Raw genomic sequence first — 15,688 nt, 5'->3', positions numbered from 1 at the left:
TGACTTGCAGCCCCTGATCTAGCAGTATTCTCTATGAGCTTGTCTAATTGTATCTTAAGGTAAAGGGACCCCTGACCTTTAGGTCCAGTCATCGCCGACTCTGGGGTTGTGGCACTCATCTCGCTTTATTGGCCCAGGGAGCTGGCGTTTGTCCGCAGACAGCTTCCGGGGTCATGTGGCCAGCATGACTAAGCCGCTTTGGTGAAACCAGAGCAGCGCACGGAAACACTGTTTACCTTCCCGCTGGAGTGGTACCTATTTATCTACTTGCACTTTGAGGTGCTTTTGAACTGGTAGGTTGGCAGGAGCAGGGACCGAGCAATGGGAGCTCACCCCATCGAGGGGATTCGAACCGCTGACCTTCTGATCGGCAAGCCCTAGGCTCTGTGGTTTAACCCACAGCGCCACCCGCCTCCCTCTCTTAAATTGCCTCTTAAAGGCATCCAAATTGGTGGCTACTTGTGGGCACAAAGCCACAGTTTAACCCTGTGTTGTGTGAAGAAACTCTCTTGTCTGTCCTGAGTCTTCCAACATTCAGCTTCTCTGTATGAGGAACAGAGAAAAATGACACACTATCCCCTTTCTCGATGCCAGGCACAATTCTATCGACCTCTATCGTATCTCCTTGCCTTTCTTCCCCTAAACGAAAAAGGCCCAAACATTATAGCCTTTCCTCCACAGGAGAGTTGCTCCAATCCCTTGATCATCTCTGCTGCCCCTTCCTAGCTCTGCAATATCCCTTTCTGAGGCGAGGTCTTCCCTAGGCCCCTTGCAACACAATCCCTTTTTAATAGGAGCTGCCAGGAGACTGAACCTGGCAGGCTTTGCATAGGAAAGCAGGGACCCTGCCCAATGAGCCACGTTCCCTCTCTACCAGTCTTTTGAGCTCAATAATTCCTCCTTTGCAGAAGGAGCAATGAGAAAAAGGAAGCGACTCTCAATATGCTGTTGGGCTACAACTCCCTTCATCCAAGCAGCAGTACGATCCGGGGGCTGGTGAAAGTTTTGGACTACAATTCCCATCATCCACAAAGCTGTGGCTGATGGGTTTTGTAGTCGAAAACAACCTAGAGGGCTCCAGGTTGGAGTGGGCTGCACGAGAGCTGCCTCACTGCTAGGATTCTCCATCCCGCTCTACCCGTCTCGCCATCGCAGAGCCTCTTGCCCTGACTCTCCTCCTTGCCGGCCAGACTCACCACAAGACTGTCGCCCTTCCGGAGGACAGAAAACATGAAGGCTGGGCAAGTGCAGAAGTGGCAGGAGGCGTAGCAAGTGTAGTGTTTGCCTGAGCTTCCAACCACCTGTGGGCAGAAGGAGGGAAAACATATTATTTGTAACACACACAAAAGGAGAGCCGTATCTAATGTGGGTTATATGAAAGCCTGAAGGATTGAGGTGGGCTGGGGAGTTAGAAATAGGAGTCTGTGTCAGACCCAGGCTCACATCCGCCACCCTTGACCTGTGAAGAAGAAGAGTTTGGATTTGATATCCCACTTTATCACTACCCTAGGGAGTCTCAAAGCGGCTAACGTTCTCCTTTCCCTTCCTCCCCCACAACAAACACTCTGTGAGGTGAGTGGGGCTGAGAGACTTCAGAGAAGTGTGACTGGCCCAAGGTCACCCAGCAGCTGCATGTGGAGGAGTGGGAAGCGAACCCGGTTCCCCAGATTACGAGTCTACTGCTCTTAACCACTACACCACAGTGAAGACTTTGGGCCAGTCGCTTGCTCCCAGCCCAGCCCGCCTCACAGGGTCGTCGTGAAAACAGTCTCATTCGAGGGTACCCTCAGCTCCTGGAACATAACATCATCATCAACACAATTATTTTTATTTATACCCCAGTTTTACCCCTGACAGGGACTCAAAGCAGCTTACAGATAAAAATAAAAACAGCTAAAAACATAAAGGACCTGAGCACAAGAGTAGCTCTCCCCTCCTGCAGTTTCCAAGTTGATGGCCATCGCTGCCTCCAGTGGGAGGGAGTTCCGTAGTTTAACTCTGGGCTGCGTGAAGAAGTGCTTTCTTTTATCTGTCCTGAACCTTCCAAAATTCAGCTTTCCTGGACATCCACATGTTCAACCCTCTGGGTTGTTTTGGACTACAACACCCATCGGCCACAGCTTTGTGGATGATGGGAATTGTAGTCCAAAAGTTCTCTCTATCCACTCACCCTACGGAAGGAAGGATGAGATATTGAATGCCATAATGAAAAAAAAGAGAAACCACGGGCAAGCATGCTTCCCACAGCACCCAGTAGTATCCTTCCTCGGACGCCAACGACACGAGTGAATTTTTAGAAAATCATTATTTTCAAAAGAAGTCTCCGGTAACGGAAACAAAAAAGAACGGACGTCTCGTGAAGCGGCTCTAACTGTTTGGAATTTGAAAGATCAAGTCTCTGGGGCCCAGGCCTCTCGGCTTGGTTTTTGTACGGAAAACGCTTCCAGGGGGGTTTTTTTTTGGGGGGTGGGGGTGGAAAAAGGAAGATGCTAATATTTTCTTTTCTCCTCGTGTTCCTTTGAGGGGGTGGGAGGGTCTGCCAGTCTTCCCTGAGGCAGTCAGAGCATCCCATGGGGAGGCCTGTGTTAAGATGGCCTGGTTCCGGAGTGTCGGGCCGTCAGGTCTTGGCCTGAGGCGCCAATGTCCTGAGGTACCAAAGCGAGCCAGAGGAACATACTGCCGAGCCGAGCTGTCCTGAATTGACTCCAGATTGGGCACAATGTGAGGGTTCTCTCTCTCTCTCTCTCTCTCTCTCTCTCTCTCTCTCTCTCTCTCTCTTTTTGGGGGGGATTGCTATTCAGCCCCACCAAAGTGCCTGAGGAAAAGCCTGGCGTGTGACCAACAGACGCATCCGCTCCAGCTCTGCTGCGGGTCCACCTCGCACGTAGGGTTAGGAGCCGCTGCGGCAGAGGAAGAGAGCGCTGAGCCGCCTACTCATCCAAGCCGGGGGCGGACGGAGAAGGGATGCAAAACTGGCATGTGACCAACAGACACAACCGCTCCAGCTCCGGGTGTCATCCGTCACGCAGCTAATCTGGCTCCTGTTTTGGTCCAAGGGCTCGGGAGGAGCCCCAGACGATATTTCAGCCTGGCAGGCCTAATCCACTTATTTACTGCTCTGGGGGCAGGCTGCCACAGAAATAATAGGTAATTGAGATGAAAGTTATCTTTTCCTTTAAAAATTAAAAAAGAAAAGAAAAAAGAGGACATAAATTAGCAGGAGCAAACAAACTGATCAGAGAAGCTGAAGGGGGTGGGGACTGGAAGATGGAGCAACTTCTCTCCAGCAAAGACAGACGCAAACACCCAGTTATCTCACACTGCAACCCCTCAGCAGCTTTGGTTGCCCATTACCACAGAGGGCATAAAAGGACTGGACCATTAGGTCCAGTCGTGGCCGACTCTGGGGTTGTGGCGCTCATCTCGCTTTACTGGCCGAGGGAGCCAGTGTACAGCTTCCGGGTCATGTGGCCAGCATGACTAAGCGGCTTCTGGTGAACCAGAGCAGCGCACGGAAACACCGTTGACCTTCCCGCCGGAGCGGTACCTATTTATCTACTTGCACTTTGATGTGCTTTCGAACTGCTAGGTGGGCAGGAGCAGGGACTGAGCAACGGGAGCTCACCCCGTCGCGGGGATTCGAACCGCCGACCTTCTGATTGGCGAGTCCTAGGCTCTGTGGTTTAACCCACAGCGCCACCCGCCCAAATGTCTTGTAAGATCAGAACCCCATGGGCCCCCCAAGGAAGCAAAATGGTGGAAGATCCAGACAGAGAAAAGAAAGGACTTCAGCAGGACACAGCGCAGAGCGGCCAACTGCAGAACTCTCTCCCGCAGGAGGCAATGACGGCCGTCAACATGTAATAATAATAATAATAATAATAATAATAATAATAATGATAAATTTTATTTATACCCCGCCCTCCCCGGCCAGAGCCAGGCTCAGGGCGGCTCACACCAATAAAATCACAGTAAAAACATAATGGGGACGGGGAACCAATTTAAAATGCAATTTAAAATGCAGCCTCATTTTAAAAGTAGCCGATAGATCAAGACCATAAGGGGAGGGAAACATAAGGGTCAGACCGAGTCCAAAGGCCAGGCGGAACAGCTCTGTCTTGCAGGCCCTGCGGAAAGATGTCAAGTCCCGCAGGGCCCTAGTCTCTTGGGACAGAGCGTTCCACCAAGTCGGATTAGAGGATTAGACAAATTCATGAGAGGAAGGCGATCAATGGCTGTGCTAGTCATGGTGGTGATGTGGGGAATTAGGACCTAGGAGAGGGCCTTGTCTGCAGCAGCCCCAGATTCTTCAAACTCCCTCCCCAGAGAGCTGCGTCTGGCATCTTTAACACACAGCTTCGGCCATGGGGCTGAAGACCCAACTCTCTACTTAGCCTTTGAGAGCTAAGATAACTCACGGCCAATGTGATGCGAAATACTTCTAAATCAGGGGTGTCAAACTCAAATTCATCGGGGGCCGCATCAGCTTTTTGGTCACCCTCAAAGGGCCGGTTGTATCTGTAGGACTTTTTCAAAGTTATTTTTCCATAGGCACTGGTGTGTGTTGTCTTGAACCTATACACTATTTAATATACCTATTCCAGTACGATTTTAAATAAGAATAGAAGAAGAAATAATAATGATTTTTTTAAAAAAAATGACGAGATGGGCTTCCAGGCAGACTGGAGCTCCAATGGGGAGGAGGCAGGAGCCTGTCCCAACAGAGCAGAGCAGAAGCAAATGTTGCCTCCCCCCGCCCTGCCGCCGCACTCAGGAGTCGGAGGATACGGAGCTGCAGTTTGGACAGCAGCAGTTTCTTCCCTGCAAGGGAGCCCCAGCGGCACTGCGGGTGCGGGTGGCCAGGATGTCCTGCTGGGGCCCCGAGCTGCTGCAGTTGCTCCTGGGGAGGGGGCTATCCGCCAAGTCCTCCGGCCCGGAGAAAGCCGATGTGTTGGTGTGGGGAGGGGGGCGGTGTTTCGTAGCCAGGCTCCTGCAGCCAAGTTGCTGGCAGGCTCCCACTTTGCTCCAGCCGCCCAGATGCCGGCGCAGTCCTCTTCAGGGTGGGAGGCGCCCCTGCTTTGCGGTGTGGCACACCGCCCGCCCGCCCGCCTCCCTCCACCCCACTCTGCGCAGCTGAACCGGCAGCAGCCTCGCCTCTCCCAGCCCAGCCGGGCGCGCTGCCTGCTGCAGGATCTGCGCCTGGTCCCCGCTCTCCACCCGCCTCCGCCGTTCCCTTCCCCGCCTGCCGGCCCCGCTATTTACCCACCAGAGCCACCCCCAGCCAGCCCCTGGCCCCGCCGCCCGCGCCCCCGGCCATCACCTCGCCAGCTGCAGCGCCGCAGTGGCCTCTATTTGCGGCCCGAGCGAGTGAGTGAGTGGTGTCCCAAGCGTGGCTCTCGCTCCCTGCCCTCGCTGCCAGCCTCCGCGGCTCTCTTGGGCTCCAAAAGTTGCCGTGCGCACGACCCGCCCCCTCGAGCAGCCGCGCCTGGGAGGCTCCGAGGGGCGGAGGCAGCTGGCTCCGAGCTCAGCTTCGCGGGACCGCCTCTTCCGCAGCGAGCCCCGGACTGGACCGAGCGAGCAGAAAGCCTCTTTGCCCGGCCCGCGAGGAGGCGAAAGTTGCGGGACTGGCCAGTAGGCAGCGCCGTTGGGGCCCGTTGGTTGGAGCCCTATCTGCAAGCAGGCAGGGAAGGCTGTTCACGTGGGTCACTTTTTAGAAAGGCAGAGAGCCTCCGCCGGAGTGCGGACCCTAAAATCTGGGTCGGGACCAGTAAAAAGGACGAGAAGCTCGCTTCCTCGCCCTTGATGCCACGGGCCACATGACGAGGTCTGGCGGGCCGGATTCGGCCCGCGGGCCTTGTGTTTGACACCCGTGTTCTAAATGATGGACAGTTTTTCATCACTGTACTGAGTGCTCACCCGAATGCCTTATTTTTTAGTGGGGTATTTTGTTGACCTTTCTTTGTATTTATTTATTATTTTACTATGTTTTGTTTTAGTTCCTGAATGTTAAATCCCACCCCACCCCTTTTTAAAGAGCTAAGACACTTTGTTTTGTGGGGCCCATCTCTCAGCTGAATTTATACTGTTTGGTTCCATTTGGGATGCTTCTTATGTATTTAAATAATAGTAATTATTCAATCTGCTTTTTCACAACTGCGTTTCCTGGGACATCATACATAAGGAATCTTTTAAGCCAGGGGCCAGCAAACTTTTTCAGCAGGGGGCTGGTCCACTGTCCCTCAGACCTTGTGGGCGGCCGGACTATATATATATATTTTTTTTGGGGGGGGGAGAACGAATTCCTATGCCCCACAAATAACCCAGAGAGGCATTTTAAATAAAAGGACACATTTTACTCATGTAAAAACACGCTGATTCCAGGACCGTCGGCAGGCCGGATTTAGAAGGCAATTGGGCTGGATCCTGCCCCCGGGCCTTCGCTTGCCTACCCATGTTTTAAGTGAACAGGGAGCGAAGGAGCTGTCCGGCCGTGGTTCTTCAGAGGCCTGAGGCTGCTTTCTAGAAGGAAGCAGCAGCAGCCGACAGCTCATCTTGGCTTACTTGACCGGGAGGGACCCTGTCTGCCGGTTTAAGAAGTGAGCTTTTCAATTATTATTTCTTCCCTAAGACACCAGAGACGGCGGCTGTCTTTGAACGCAGACTGTTCGCTGGGCAGACTCCGGGCGTATTAACTGCGAGATCTCCCCCACCCTGACTGTCGCTCCTTCCTGGTTCCTCATCGTCCTTCTTACAACATTGCCCCGGGATCCTGTTATCAACGGATGCGGACGTTTTAATCCAGCCAGGGCTGACGGGAGCTGTGACCCAGAACATCTGGAGGGCACCAGGTTGGCAAAGGCACCCCTGGCTCTTATCAGAAGGAGCAAAGGAAGCTGCCTTAAGCAGAGCCCACCTAGCTTAGTATTGTCAGACGTACCCAGAGATTCTGGGGACTGAAGCTGGGAGAGCTTCTGCATGCAAAGCAATGCTTCTGTCACTGAGGCCTTCTAACGCTTGCTAAGGGGGGTATTTCAGTGCCACCAGGGTTTCAGGAAGCCAATGCCCACGCCAGCCTCAATCCACATTGCACACCTGCTGCCTGCAAGACAAGACCTCTGGGGGTCGTACCTGGTAGACCTGCCTTCCGCTGGGAGATGTGATCCGTGTGACTGACTGGCGGTCCACCAAGTCCAGAGCAGGGACGGCAGAAGCCCCAAAGATGAACTTCAGCCTGGGAAGAAGGAAAAGGTGCCGGGTTAAGCTTATAACCGCCGAGTTCTGTCCCCGCTGCCCAAATGCTCTGGGGCGGTGTTTACACTATACAGTGGTACCCCGCAAGACGAACGCCTCGGAAGATGAAAAACTCGCTAGACGAAGGAGTTTTTCTTTTTCTTAGCCGCTTCGCAAGACGCATTTCCCTATGGGCTTGCTTCGCAAAACGAAGACGCAGCACGTCTTCCCCGCTGTCCCCGGACCTCTTTTGAAGCAAGGGGCGGCAACGGGGAGAAGCGATTCTCCCCGCTGCCCCTTCCCTTGCTTTAAAACAGGTCCGGGGACAGAGGGGAAGGCGCGCGGCGCTTCCCCTCTGTCCCCGGACGGTCTCCATAGGAACGCATTGATTGATTTTCAATGCATTCCTATGGGAAACCGTGCTTCGCAAGACGAAAAACTCGCAAGAAGAAAAAACTTGCGGAACGAACTAATTTCGTCTTGCGAGGCACCACTGTAAAGCTAAATGGGTTTGAAACCGAGAGGTCCTGTTTGAGGTTTAATCCTCTTGGATATTTAAATCAGAGAATCCTAGGACTGTGGAGTTGGAAGGGACCCCGAGGGTCATCTAGTCCAACCCCCGCAGTGCAGGAATCTTTTGTCCAATGTGGGGCTCAAGCCCAGGACCCTGAGATTAAGAGGCTCATGCTCTTACCAACTGAGCCATCCAGCTTTTTTTTTACATTTCACCCTTCCCCACAATAGGTGGCTGAGAGAAAGGAACTGGCCCAAAGTCACCCAGGAGGGATTCGAACCCAGCTCCCTTTAGGCCTGCTCAGATACATGGGGCACCTGCACGCCGCCAGATGTTGCTGGACTGCAACTGCCATCACCCCTAAGAGGAGCTGGGAGTCCAGCTAAAGCGTCATGAAGCCACCAGTTCCTCAGCCTGGCTCCAACCACTGCACCACACTGCCCAGCCAAACTGGCACGCAGTTTTAAACACCTTTTGGATTTCAAGACACCTTATTACTGAAGTTTAAGGTTTTGGCCAGAGTAGTACTAAGTAATTCATCCCATCTGCGTCAGGACTAATGCTCCCCTTCACTCCATGCCCTAAACCTGTTCCAGGGGTTCCCTCAACACTCCAGAGCAGATATTGGGGGGGGGGGGGCACCGGGCATGCATGAGGGGAGGGGGAAATTCCACTGTGCAAGTGTAAATCCTTATACCAGTGGAACAGGTTGGTTGGATAGCATCCCCGAGCCGCAATCCAAAACGTACTTGAGCCCCACTGAATTCGGATGTTCTCCTGTCTGATTTTTGTGAGTAGGTTTTGTGCTGTTATGGGGCGCGGGTGGCGCTGTGGGTAAAACCTCAGTGCCTAGGACTTGCCGATTGCATGGTCGGCGGTTCGAATCCCCGCGGCGGGGTGAGCTCCCGTCGTTCGGTCCCAGCTCCTGCCCACCTAGCAGTTCGAAAGCACCCCCAAGTGCAAGTAGATAAATAGGTACCGCTTTATAGCGGGAAGGTAAACAGCGTTTCCGTGTGCTGCGCTGGCTCGCCAGAGCAGCTTCGTCACGCTGGCCACGTGACCCGGAAGTGTCTTCGGACGGCGCTGGCCCCCGGCCTCTTAAGTGAGATGGGCGCACAACCCTAGAGTCGGACACGACTGGCCCGTACGGGCAGGGGTACCTTTACCTTTACCTTTGTGCTGTTAATACATTACTGAAAAGAACCCCAACAGCAATCTAGTAACACAGCCAAATTTCCTGGTCACCTGTGGTGAGCGATGACCAGGAAGGGAAGCTTGCAAAAAAAGGGTGATGTGGTTTTCCTCCGAACCGACAAATCCTTTTACACAGTGCGGCTGTCAAATGAAGTTTGCGGGTTTGGGGACTCTGGCAGAAATCATTTCGCAGGACTGAGCAAGCACCTGCCAAACCGAGGAACAACATCCCTGCAAATCCCGAGAGCGCGATGCGATGATTTAATGCCCTCCCCAAGAAGCCTTAATCCAGTGATGACACAGTTACCACACACGACCAACGTCAGGAGAGGCTGTGTGATTAGGAGGAGGACGTAACCCACTGTCCGACAGACTAGGGAGGTTTTAGCTGTTATTTTAGGCGAGGACATCCTCCCGGCTTGGGTTCTGGGGGCATGAGGATGTGATGTACCAACGGCTGCTTGGTGTACAACGTGGAGTTTTGCCTTGATGCCGTACCGACTGCAGTTGCAAACTTTTAAAACGAAAGGAGGTGGCTTTCGGCCGAAGGGCCCAGTTTGAAAACAGTATCAGAAAGACGGGCTTTCTATTCTGGGAAGAGCAGATCTAATTCCGCCCGAGAGCCCGGGACAGAACTCAAGGGATTTTAAAGGCTGCACAGAACAGTTGACCCTAATCTCTACGTCACGGAACGGCTGGCAGATGGACTTGCGCTTAATGCCGTGAATCGGAGAGTCAGAAATGCAAGAAAGAGCGCAGCCGGGTGCAGGATCAGGACTGGGAGAGAGAGGGTGGTCAAGGATCTCTGGAGGCCCACAAGGCTGTCTGTTTCCAAACTCAGAATCCAAGCCCCTTTTATAAATGCCATTCCTTTAAAAAAAGAAAAAAGTTGTTCTGTCTTTGCACGAGCAGGAAGCTGGTGACAACTCAAGAATGGAACAGCTGGCGGAGGAAAATCCAGAGGGAAGAATGGGGAAGAGAGAGCAGAAACAGCCCAAATAAGTCATGGAGGTTCTCCTTTTTGTGGAACATTGCTCTCCTCTCTCAAAATTATTACCGAGCTGATTTCTCCCATTTCCTTAACCTTCCCCTTTCCAGACTCAGTCCTTCTTTTGAAGCCTTAAAGGAGAAAAGAGCTCACATATTTTCAGCGGGTGTTTCCCTAATGAGGGCTAGAAACTTATTTATTACTGTTGTTTCAGAAATGGCTAGCAACCCATGTGGACGAGGCAAAAAATTGTGGGGTATTGAAAGCCAGTGTGGTATAGCGGTTAGAGGTGGACCTAGAAAACTGGGGTTGAAATCTCATATTGGCTGTGAAGCTCTCACTGGGTGAACGTGAGCTAGTCACAGCCTCTCAGCCTAGCCTACCCCAAAAGGTTGTTGGGAGGATAAAACAGTAGGTAGGCGAAAAACAGAACATCAGCTTGCTCTCCTTGGAGGGACATAAATGGAATAAGTCAACAAACCAAGACAATAAGATGCACTCAAGGGCAAAAACTCGTGTCAGAGATCCCTAGCGTAACCCACCAGCTTTGCCAAAACCCCTGCTCCATCTCCTACCCCTGAACTTTGCCAGCTGGTAAGAACTGCTTAATATCTGGTGCCTGAGTTTGATTTATTCCTCTTCCCTCGTGTGCCGTGTTCTTTCATATTGTAAACCTACAGGCAGGGATTGTTCGAACTGATTGCTTGTAAGTCACCAGGATCCTTTTTTGGCTGGCGTATAGGGTACAAATGCTGTAAACGAATACATAAAGTGGCGAGCAGAACTTCCCAGGGAAATAACATTGTTCAACATTAGTTGCAAGGAGCACCCAGAACTAGGGATAGGTCAATTTTGATTTCTCTCAATTTCTCTCTCTCCCCCACCCCTGACTCAGTTCAGTTCTACCCATTTCTGCAGTTGTTTTTTTTCTTTTTAAAGAAAATTCAACAGCATATTGATGTGAGTTCATCCTGATACAAACATTTTTGCGAGCAATGTCCCCTGTTGCAATCATTTATATATTTTATTTTAAAATTCTTATTTGCAATGTTTCGTTTACCCTTGTAAACAAAACCTACCATTGCAACATCCCAGATCTTGCATTTTGTATATGATTTTCATGGATGCATGTCATTTTATGCAAGCTCCCTCCTGTATACATTATTTTGCTGTGTGAACGTTAAGTATTTTTAACTGTTTACGTTATGTTAGGGACACAAATGAAGGCCCCTTAGCAACTACTCACGCCAGGAGGAGGTCATCAGGAACTGGAAAAAAGAAGGAGAAAAAGCAACGTTAATTTTGGCCCACAGCAAGGTACTGGGAAGGGCACAGAATGTCAATTAGGAACTCTTACAAAATCTCTGCGCAGATCTGCAAACGCTTCTGGCTGGTTGTTTAACAACAGCCACAGCAACCAAGTTTTACCCACCTTCCTAAATCAAGGCTGCTAAAATGAAGAAGGCTGGGGTAGCCGGAGGGGAACCAGGAGTGAATTTTGGTGCAAAAAAAAACAACACAGGCAAGCTCAGTTTCCATTACTGAAAACTACGTCGGGATCCCTGATGAGATATTTAATTTATAACTGGTTTTTGTACTTGTCCATACAGGTCCTCCCAATGCTTGCGCTTGCTTTCCCCTCATCCCTCCGGTTCCTTTTTCCTCTTGTGCCACACATTTTTAGATCGGGGGTGTAGAACCTCTGGCCCATGGGAAGGAGCCAGAAGGAAGAGTCCCAATTTGGCCCATGAGGCTGTTCCCAATAAACTGCGCCCGCCTGCCCCGTTCATTGCTTTTCTGGGGCACGCCTTGCTCCAGGCAGCACAAAGCTGTTTGCATTCTACTCCACTTCAGCAGAGGTTTCTGTGCAAACCATATTGCGCTCCCGGAGCAAGGCAAACCATTGGGGGTGGCAGGCACCACTAGTCCTAGCAGGTTTGGGTTTCAGCCCAAGCCCAAATATAAACGTCATTAAACAGGCTCTCTGGCTCGGCAGGCACCACGGAGGATTAAGAGAAACTCTAGATATTGGGGGTGGGGGTGGGGAATCGTTCTGTGTGGGTTATTGAAATAGCTCCCTAATCTGCCATGCGGAGGACAATAATACTTCCACGCCTGTCTCGACAACCAGCCAGGGCTGAGGGGGGAGCGGGGAGGATTCTGGCTCAAGCCTGATCTGCGCCGCTGCTTAGAATATCCGCATGGTTGGCAGGGCTGTGGCACTCTCTGCTGGTGAGGAGGGGTGGGAGAGGCGATGGCAGCCCACAAACGGAAGCTCCATCCAGATAAGACAGAGGCTCTGTTAGACCAGAGGGATGGGAGGTTGCCTGCTCTTGATGGGGCTACACCAGGGGTAGGCAACCTAAGGCCCACCACAGAGGTGGTTTAACCGGCTGATGAGCCACCCCCGAATTGAGCCACCCGCCTGGCGAGTCCCTGTGCACTGCCCTAAACCGGTGCAGCGCAGAATGGGGGCTCTCTTCCGCGGCTCTGGAAAATTGCTTCTGCGTATGCCCAGATGCCAAAAATTGCTTCTGCGCAGGTGTGATTTTCGGTGTCTGGGCATGTGCAGATGCAATTTCCGGCGTGGCACTGCACTGGTCCGGCCCACGGAAGATCTCCGCGGGAGTGATCTGGCCCGGTAAGCCTTGCCGACCCCTGGGCTACACTCTGAAGGAGTGGATACGTTGCTTGGGGGTAATTCTGGGTCCTTTGCTATTGTTTGAGTCTCCATGGCGTGGAGTGTCTCCCAGCAGCTTCAGCTGGTGGCTCAGCGGCACCCCTATTTGGACAGGGACAGCCTAACCTCTGTTGCCTAAGCTCTGGTAACCTCTAGGCTAGATGACTGCCATGCATTATGCGTACGGCTGCCTCTGAAGACGGTTCGGAAACTTCAGCTGGTGCAGAATTTAGCAATGGGGCAAGACGGTTTGAGCATATTACACCGCTCCTGGCCTGACTGCTGTGGCTGCCATTTGATTTCTGGGCCCAATTCAAAGTGCTGGTTTTGACCTATAAAGCTTTAAATGGCTCCCCATATGAACAGCCCCGGACCATGAGATCATCTTCTGAGGCCCTTCTTCACGTGCCTCCTCCTCCACGAGACGTCTGGAGGGGGGGGGGCAACACGAGAACGTGGTGGCTCCCCAGGGAGGCTTACCTGGTGCCTTCATTATACACCTCTAGGTGTCAGGTGAAAACCTTCTTCAACCAGGCCTTGGGCTGATTAACATCCTAAATCCTTCTAAATGTGTTTGTGGGAAGAGGGGGCAATTGGTTTGGTTTGTTCTTGTTCTTGTTTTTATTTTGCATTTTGTGTTTTTCAGATGAAGGGTGGTATACAAATAATAATAATAATAATTTATTATTTGTACCCCGCCCATCTGGCTGGGTCTCCCCAGCCACTCTGGGCAGCTTCCAACAACGATTAAAAATACATTAAAAAGTCACACATTAAAAACTTCCCTGAACAGGGCTGCCTTCAGATGTCTTCTAAATGTCAGGTAGTTGTTTTTCTCTTTGACATCTGGTGGGAGGGCGTTCCACAGGGCGGGCGCCACCACCGAGAAGGCCCTCTGCCTGGTTCCCTGTAACTTGGCTTCTCGCAGTGAGGGAACATCCAGAAGGCCCTCGGCGCTGGACCTCAGTGTCTGGGCAGAACGATGGGGGTGGAGACGCTCCTTCAGGTATACTGGACCGAGGCTGTTTAGGGCTTTCAAGGTCAGCACCAACACTTTGAATTGTGCTCGGAAACATACTGGGAGCCAATGGAATACAAATAATACTAATAATAACAATAAGAATAATAAGGTTTGCCTGGAGAAGAGAAGACTGAGAGGTGACATGAGAGCCATCTTCAAATATCTGAAGGGCTGTCACATGGAATATGCAGCCATCTTGTTTTCTTTCGCTCCAGAGGGTAGGACCCGAACCAATGAATTCAAATGACAAGAAAATAGATTCTGAGTAAACATCAGGGGGAACTTTCTGACAGTAAGAGCCAGTTAAGAGTAGAACGGACCACTATCTGGAAAGCTGGTGAACTCTCCTTCCTTAGAGGCTTTTAAGCAGAGGTTGGATAGCCATCTGTCAGGGATTCTTTAGCTGTGATTCCAGCATTGCAGCGGTTGGACTAGATGTCCCTGGGGAGTCCCTCGAACTCTATAATTCTATAATGCAAATACCTTCCTCCACCTACCGTGAGATGTCTCGCAAAAAGCCTTTTCTATCTCTCTCAACAGTTCTTCTGCTAAGGCTGGCAGAGTGGCACCCATCAGGAGAATGTATGAGGCGGGCAGTTTTTTCTCTGGGTGGAAAAACAAACACACACACAAGGTTGTTATTAAAGGATAACAAAGCGAGTTTCATTTCCCAGAAGAGGGGAGGGCGGGGGAGAGAGAGAGGGCCCTATTTATTTATCCTTAATAAATCTCCTGTTTCGTTTATTTTTCATTAAAAGCGAAGGCCTCTCAGATATCTTAATAACGCCGGGGGAATTTGAAACCCCACAAACACTGACTAAGCGTCACCTTCTACTTTGGAGCCTCTAGGACCTGAAGGGTAAAAAATAAGCTAAAATAAATAAAATAACATAAGGTATTCCTCCATCCCGAATGTGAGGATCCATGGATCAGCTCTGCCCGCACATTGGATCGGCTAGGATGAAAGAGGTCAAATCATAAGATGACACAACCCCAAATTACCTCTGGAGAACCACAGAACTTAAGAGTTGGAACGGCATTCTGCCAGTTTCATCCATGGCACTACCTCTGGGACTCCCAACCATTTTGGGACTTCCAGGAGCTGGCTTGCAAGGGCTGCTTGCAAAATCTGGAGGGCCGCTCTCTCTTCCCCCACTTCCAAAGCCCCCCTCAAGCAGATGCTTTTGACTGTCTAGGGGTGGAGAGGTGCCATTCAAGACAGGATGGGAAGGTAAGAGAGTGACCTGGGATGTATCTGAAGGTAGCCAGAGAGAGATAACGTCAGTGTAATTTTGTCAAGCTTCTTTTAAAAGAAAAGGTGGGAGGGGGAGAGAAGAGACAATTTCCTCCTGCCCCAGAGATCGCTCTTGCTTATTTAAATGCATTGCATGTTTGGCAAAGAGAGAGCTATAATTCTGGCAGGAGGGAAGGTTGGAGATCCTGGGATTCTGACCTCTAGGGATATAAATATTTGAGATGAACAGACAGAGGTCTGGCGCAAGGCTCCCCCCACCCGCTCTTCCTCGCTGGTCAGCTAAAGACAGATGGAGCCCGAAGTGGAGACAGAGGTAATATCCTTGAAAGCCGCAAAACGTGCCAAAATCTGGAATGATCCCATCCTGTGTGTGTGCATGGAGCAAAGGGATGGACATTTAGAGGGTGCAGGCAAAGCAGCAGCAACAGCAGCAGCAGGAACAACAACAACAACAACAACAACAACAACAACAACAACAACAACAATCCAGCCGTTTCACCTCAGATTTCTCTGGGAAAGGTTTTGAAACAGTTGTGCTCTCTGCCATGGGTGTCACCTATGCATGTTTTGAGATATGCAGCAAATGACGCCTGTTAACATATAAATTTTATCTTGATATTATGCGCCTGTTCCAAAAAATGATGAAACAACAAAAAATGTACTAGCATAAAATAGTACTAGCAAGAGAAATAGGAATAGAGACAGACTCTAAAGTTAATTACACAACTACAAAGTGTTAAATCAGAGGATATCTATCTATCATTTGCCATTATAGAAACTTGAGGTATCAACCTCATGAAATACGG

General features: G+C 51.0%; 1 protein-coding gene across 9 annotated transcripts in view; it reads right to left on the bottom strand.

The window, feature by feature from the left end:
• ZSWIM7 (zinc finger SWIM-type containing 7) overlaps window positions 1-15,688 on the bottom strand; it is a 31,423-nt gene that overhangs the window by 12,944 nt on the left and 2,791 nt on the right. For 4 of the 9 annotated variants that reach the window (XR_014520098.1, XR_014520099.1, XM_083480166.1 and 1 more), the window contains exons 2-5: window positions 14,125-14,232; window positions 11,173-11,194; window positions 7,129-7,231; window positions 1,197-1,301 (exon numbers count right to left, since the gene is read on the bottom strand). Coding sequence is in view for 7 of the 9 variants with exons in the window: in XM_083480166.1 (XP_083336292.1) it covers window positions 1,197-1,301; window positions 7,129-7,231; window positions 11,173-11,194; window positions 14,125-14,200 (306 nt within the window). In the remaining 2 variants the exon portion in view is untranslated. Of the gene's footprint in view, window positions 1-1,196; window positions 1,302-7,128; window positions 7,232-10,604; window positions 10,818-11,005; window positions 11,195-14,124; window positions 14,595-14,629; window positions 15,300-15,688 lie in introns of those variants that run through there. The other 5 variants (XM_083480167.1, XM_083480168.1, XM_083480162.1 and 2 more) reach the window with 5 other exon arrangements.

This window comes from Podarcis liolepis (assembly GCF_965112155.1).
Source record: "Podarcis liolepis genome assembly, chromosome: 16".
Lineage (NCBI taxonomy): Eukaryota > Metazoa > Chordata > Lepidosauria > Squamata > Lacertidae > Podarcis > Podarcis liolepis.
The sequence above is the reverse complement of the archived record's forward strand: the minus strand, read 5'-3'. Positions and strand labels throughout refer to the sequence as shown.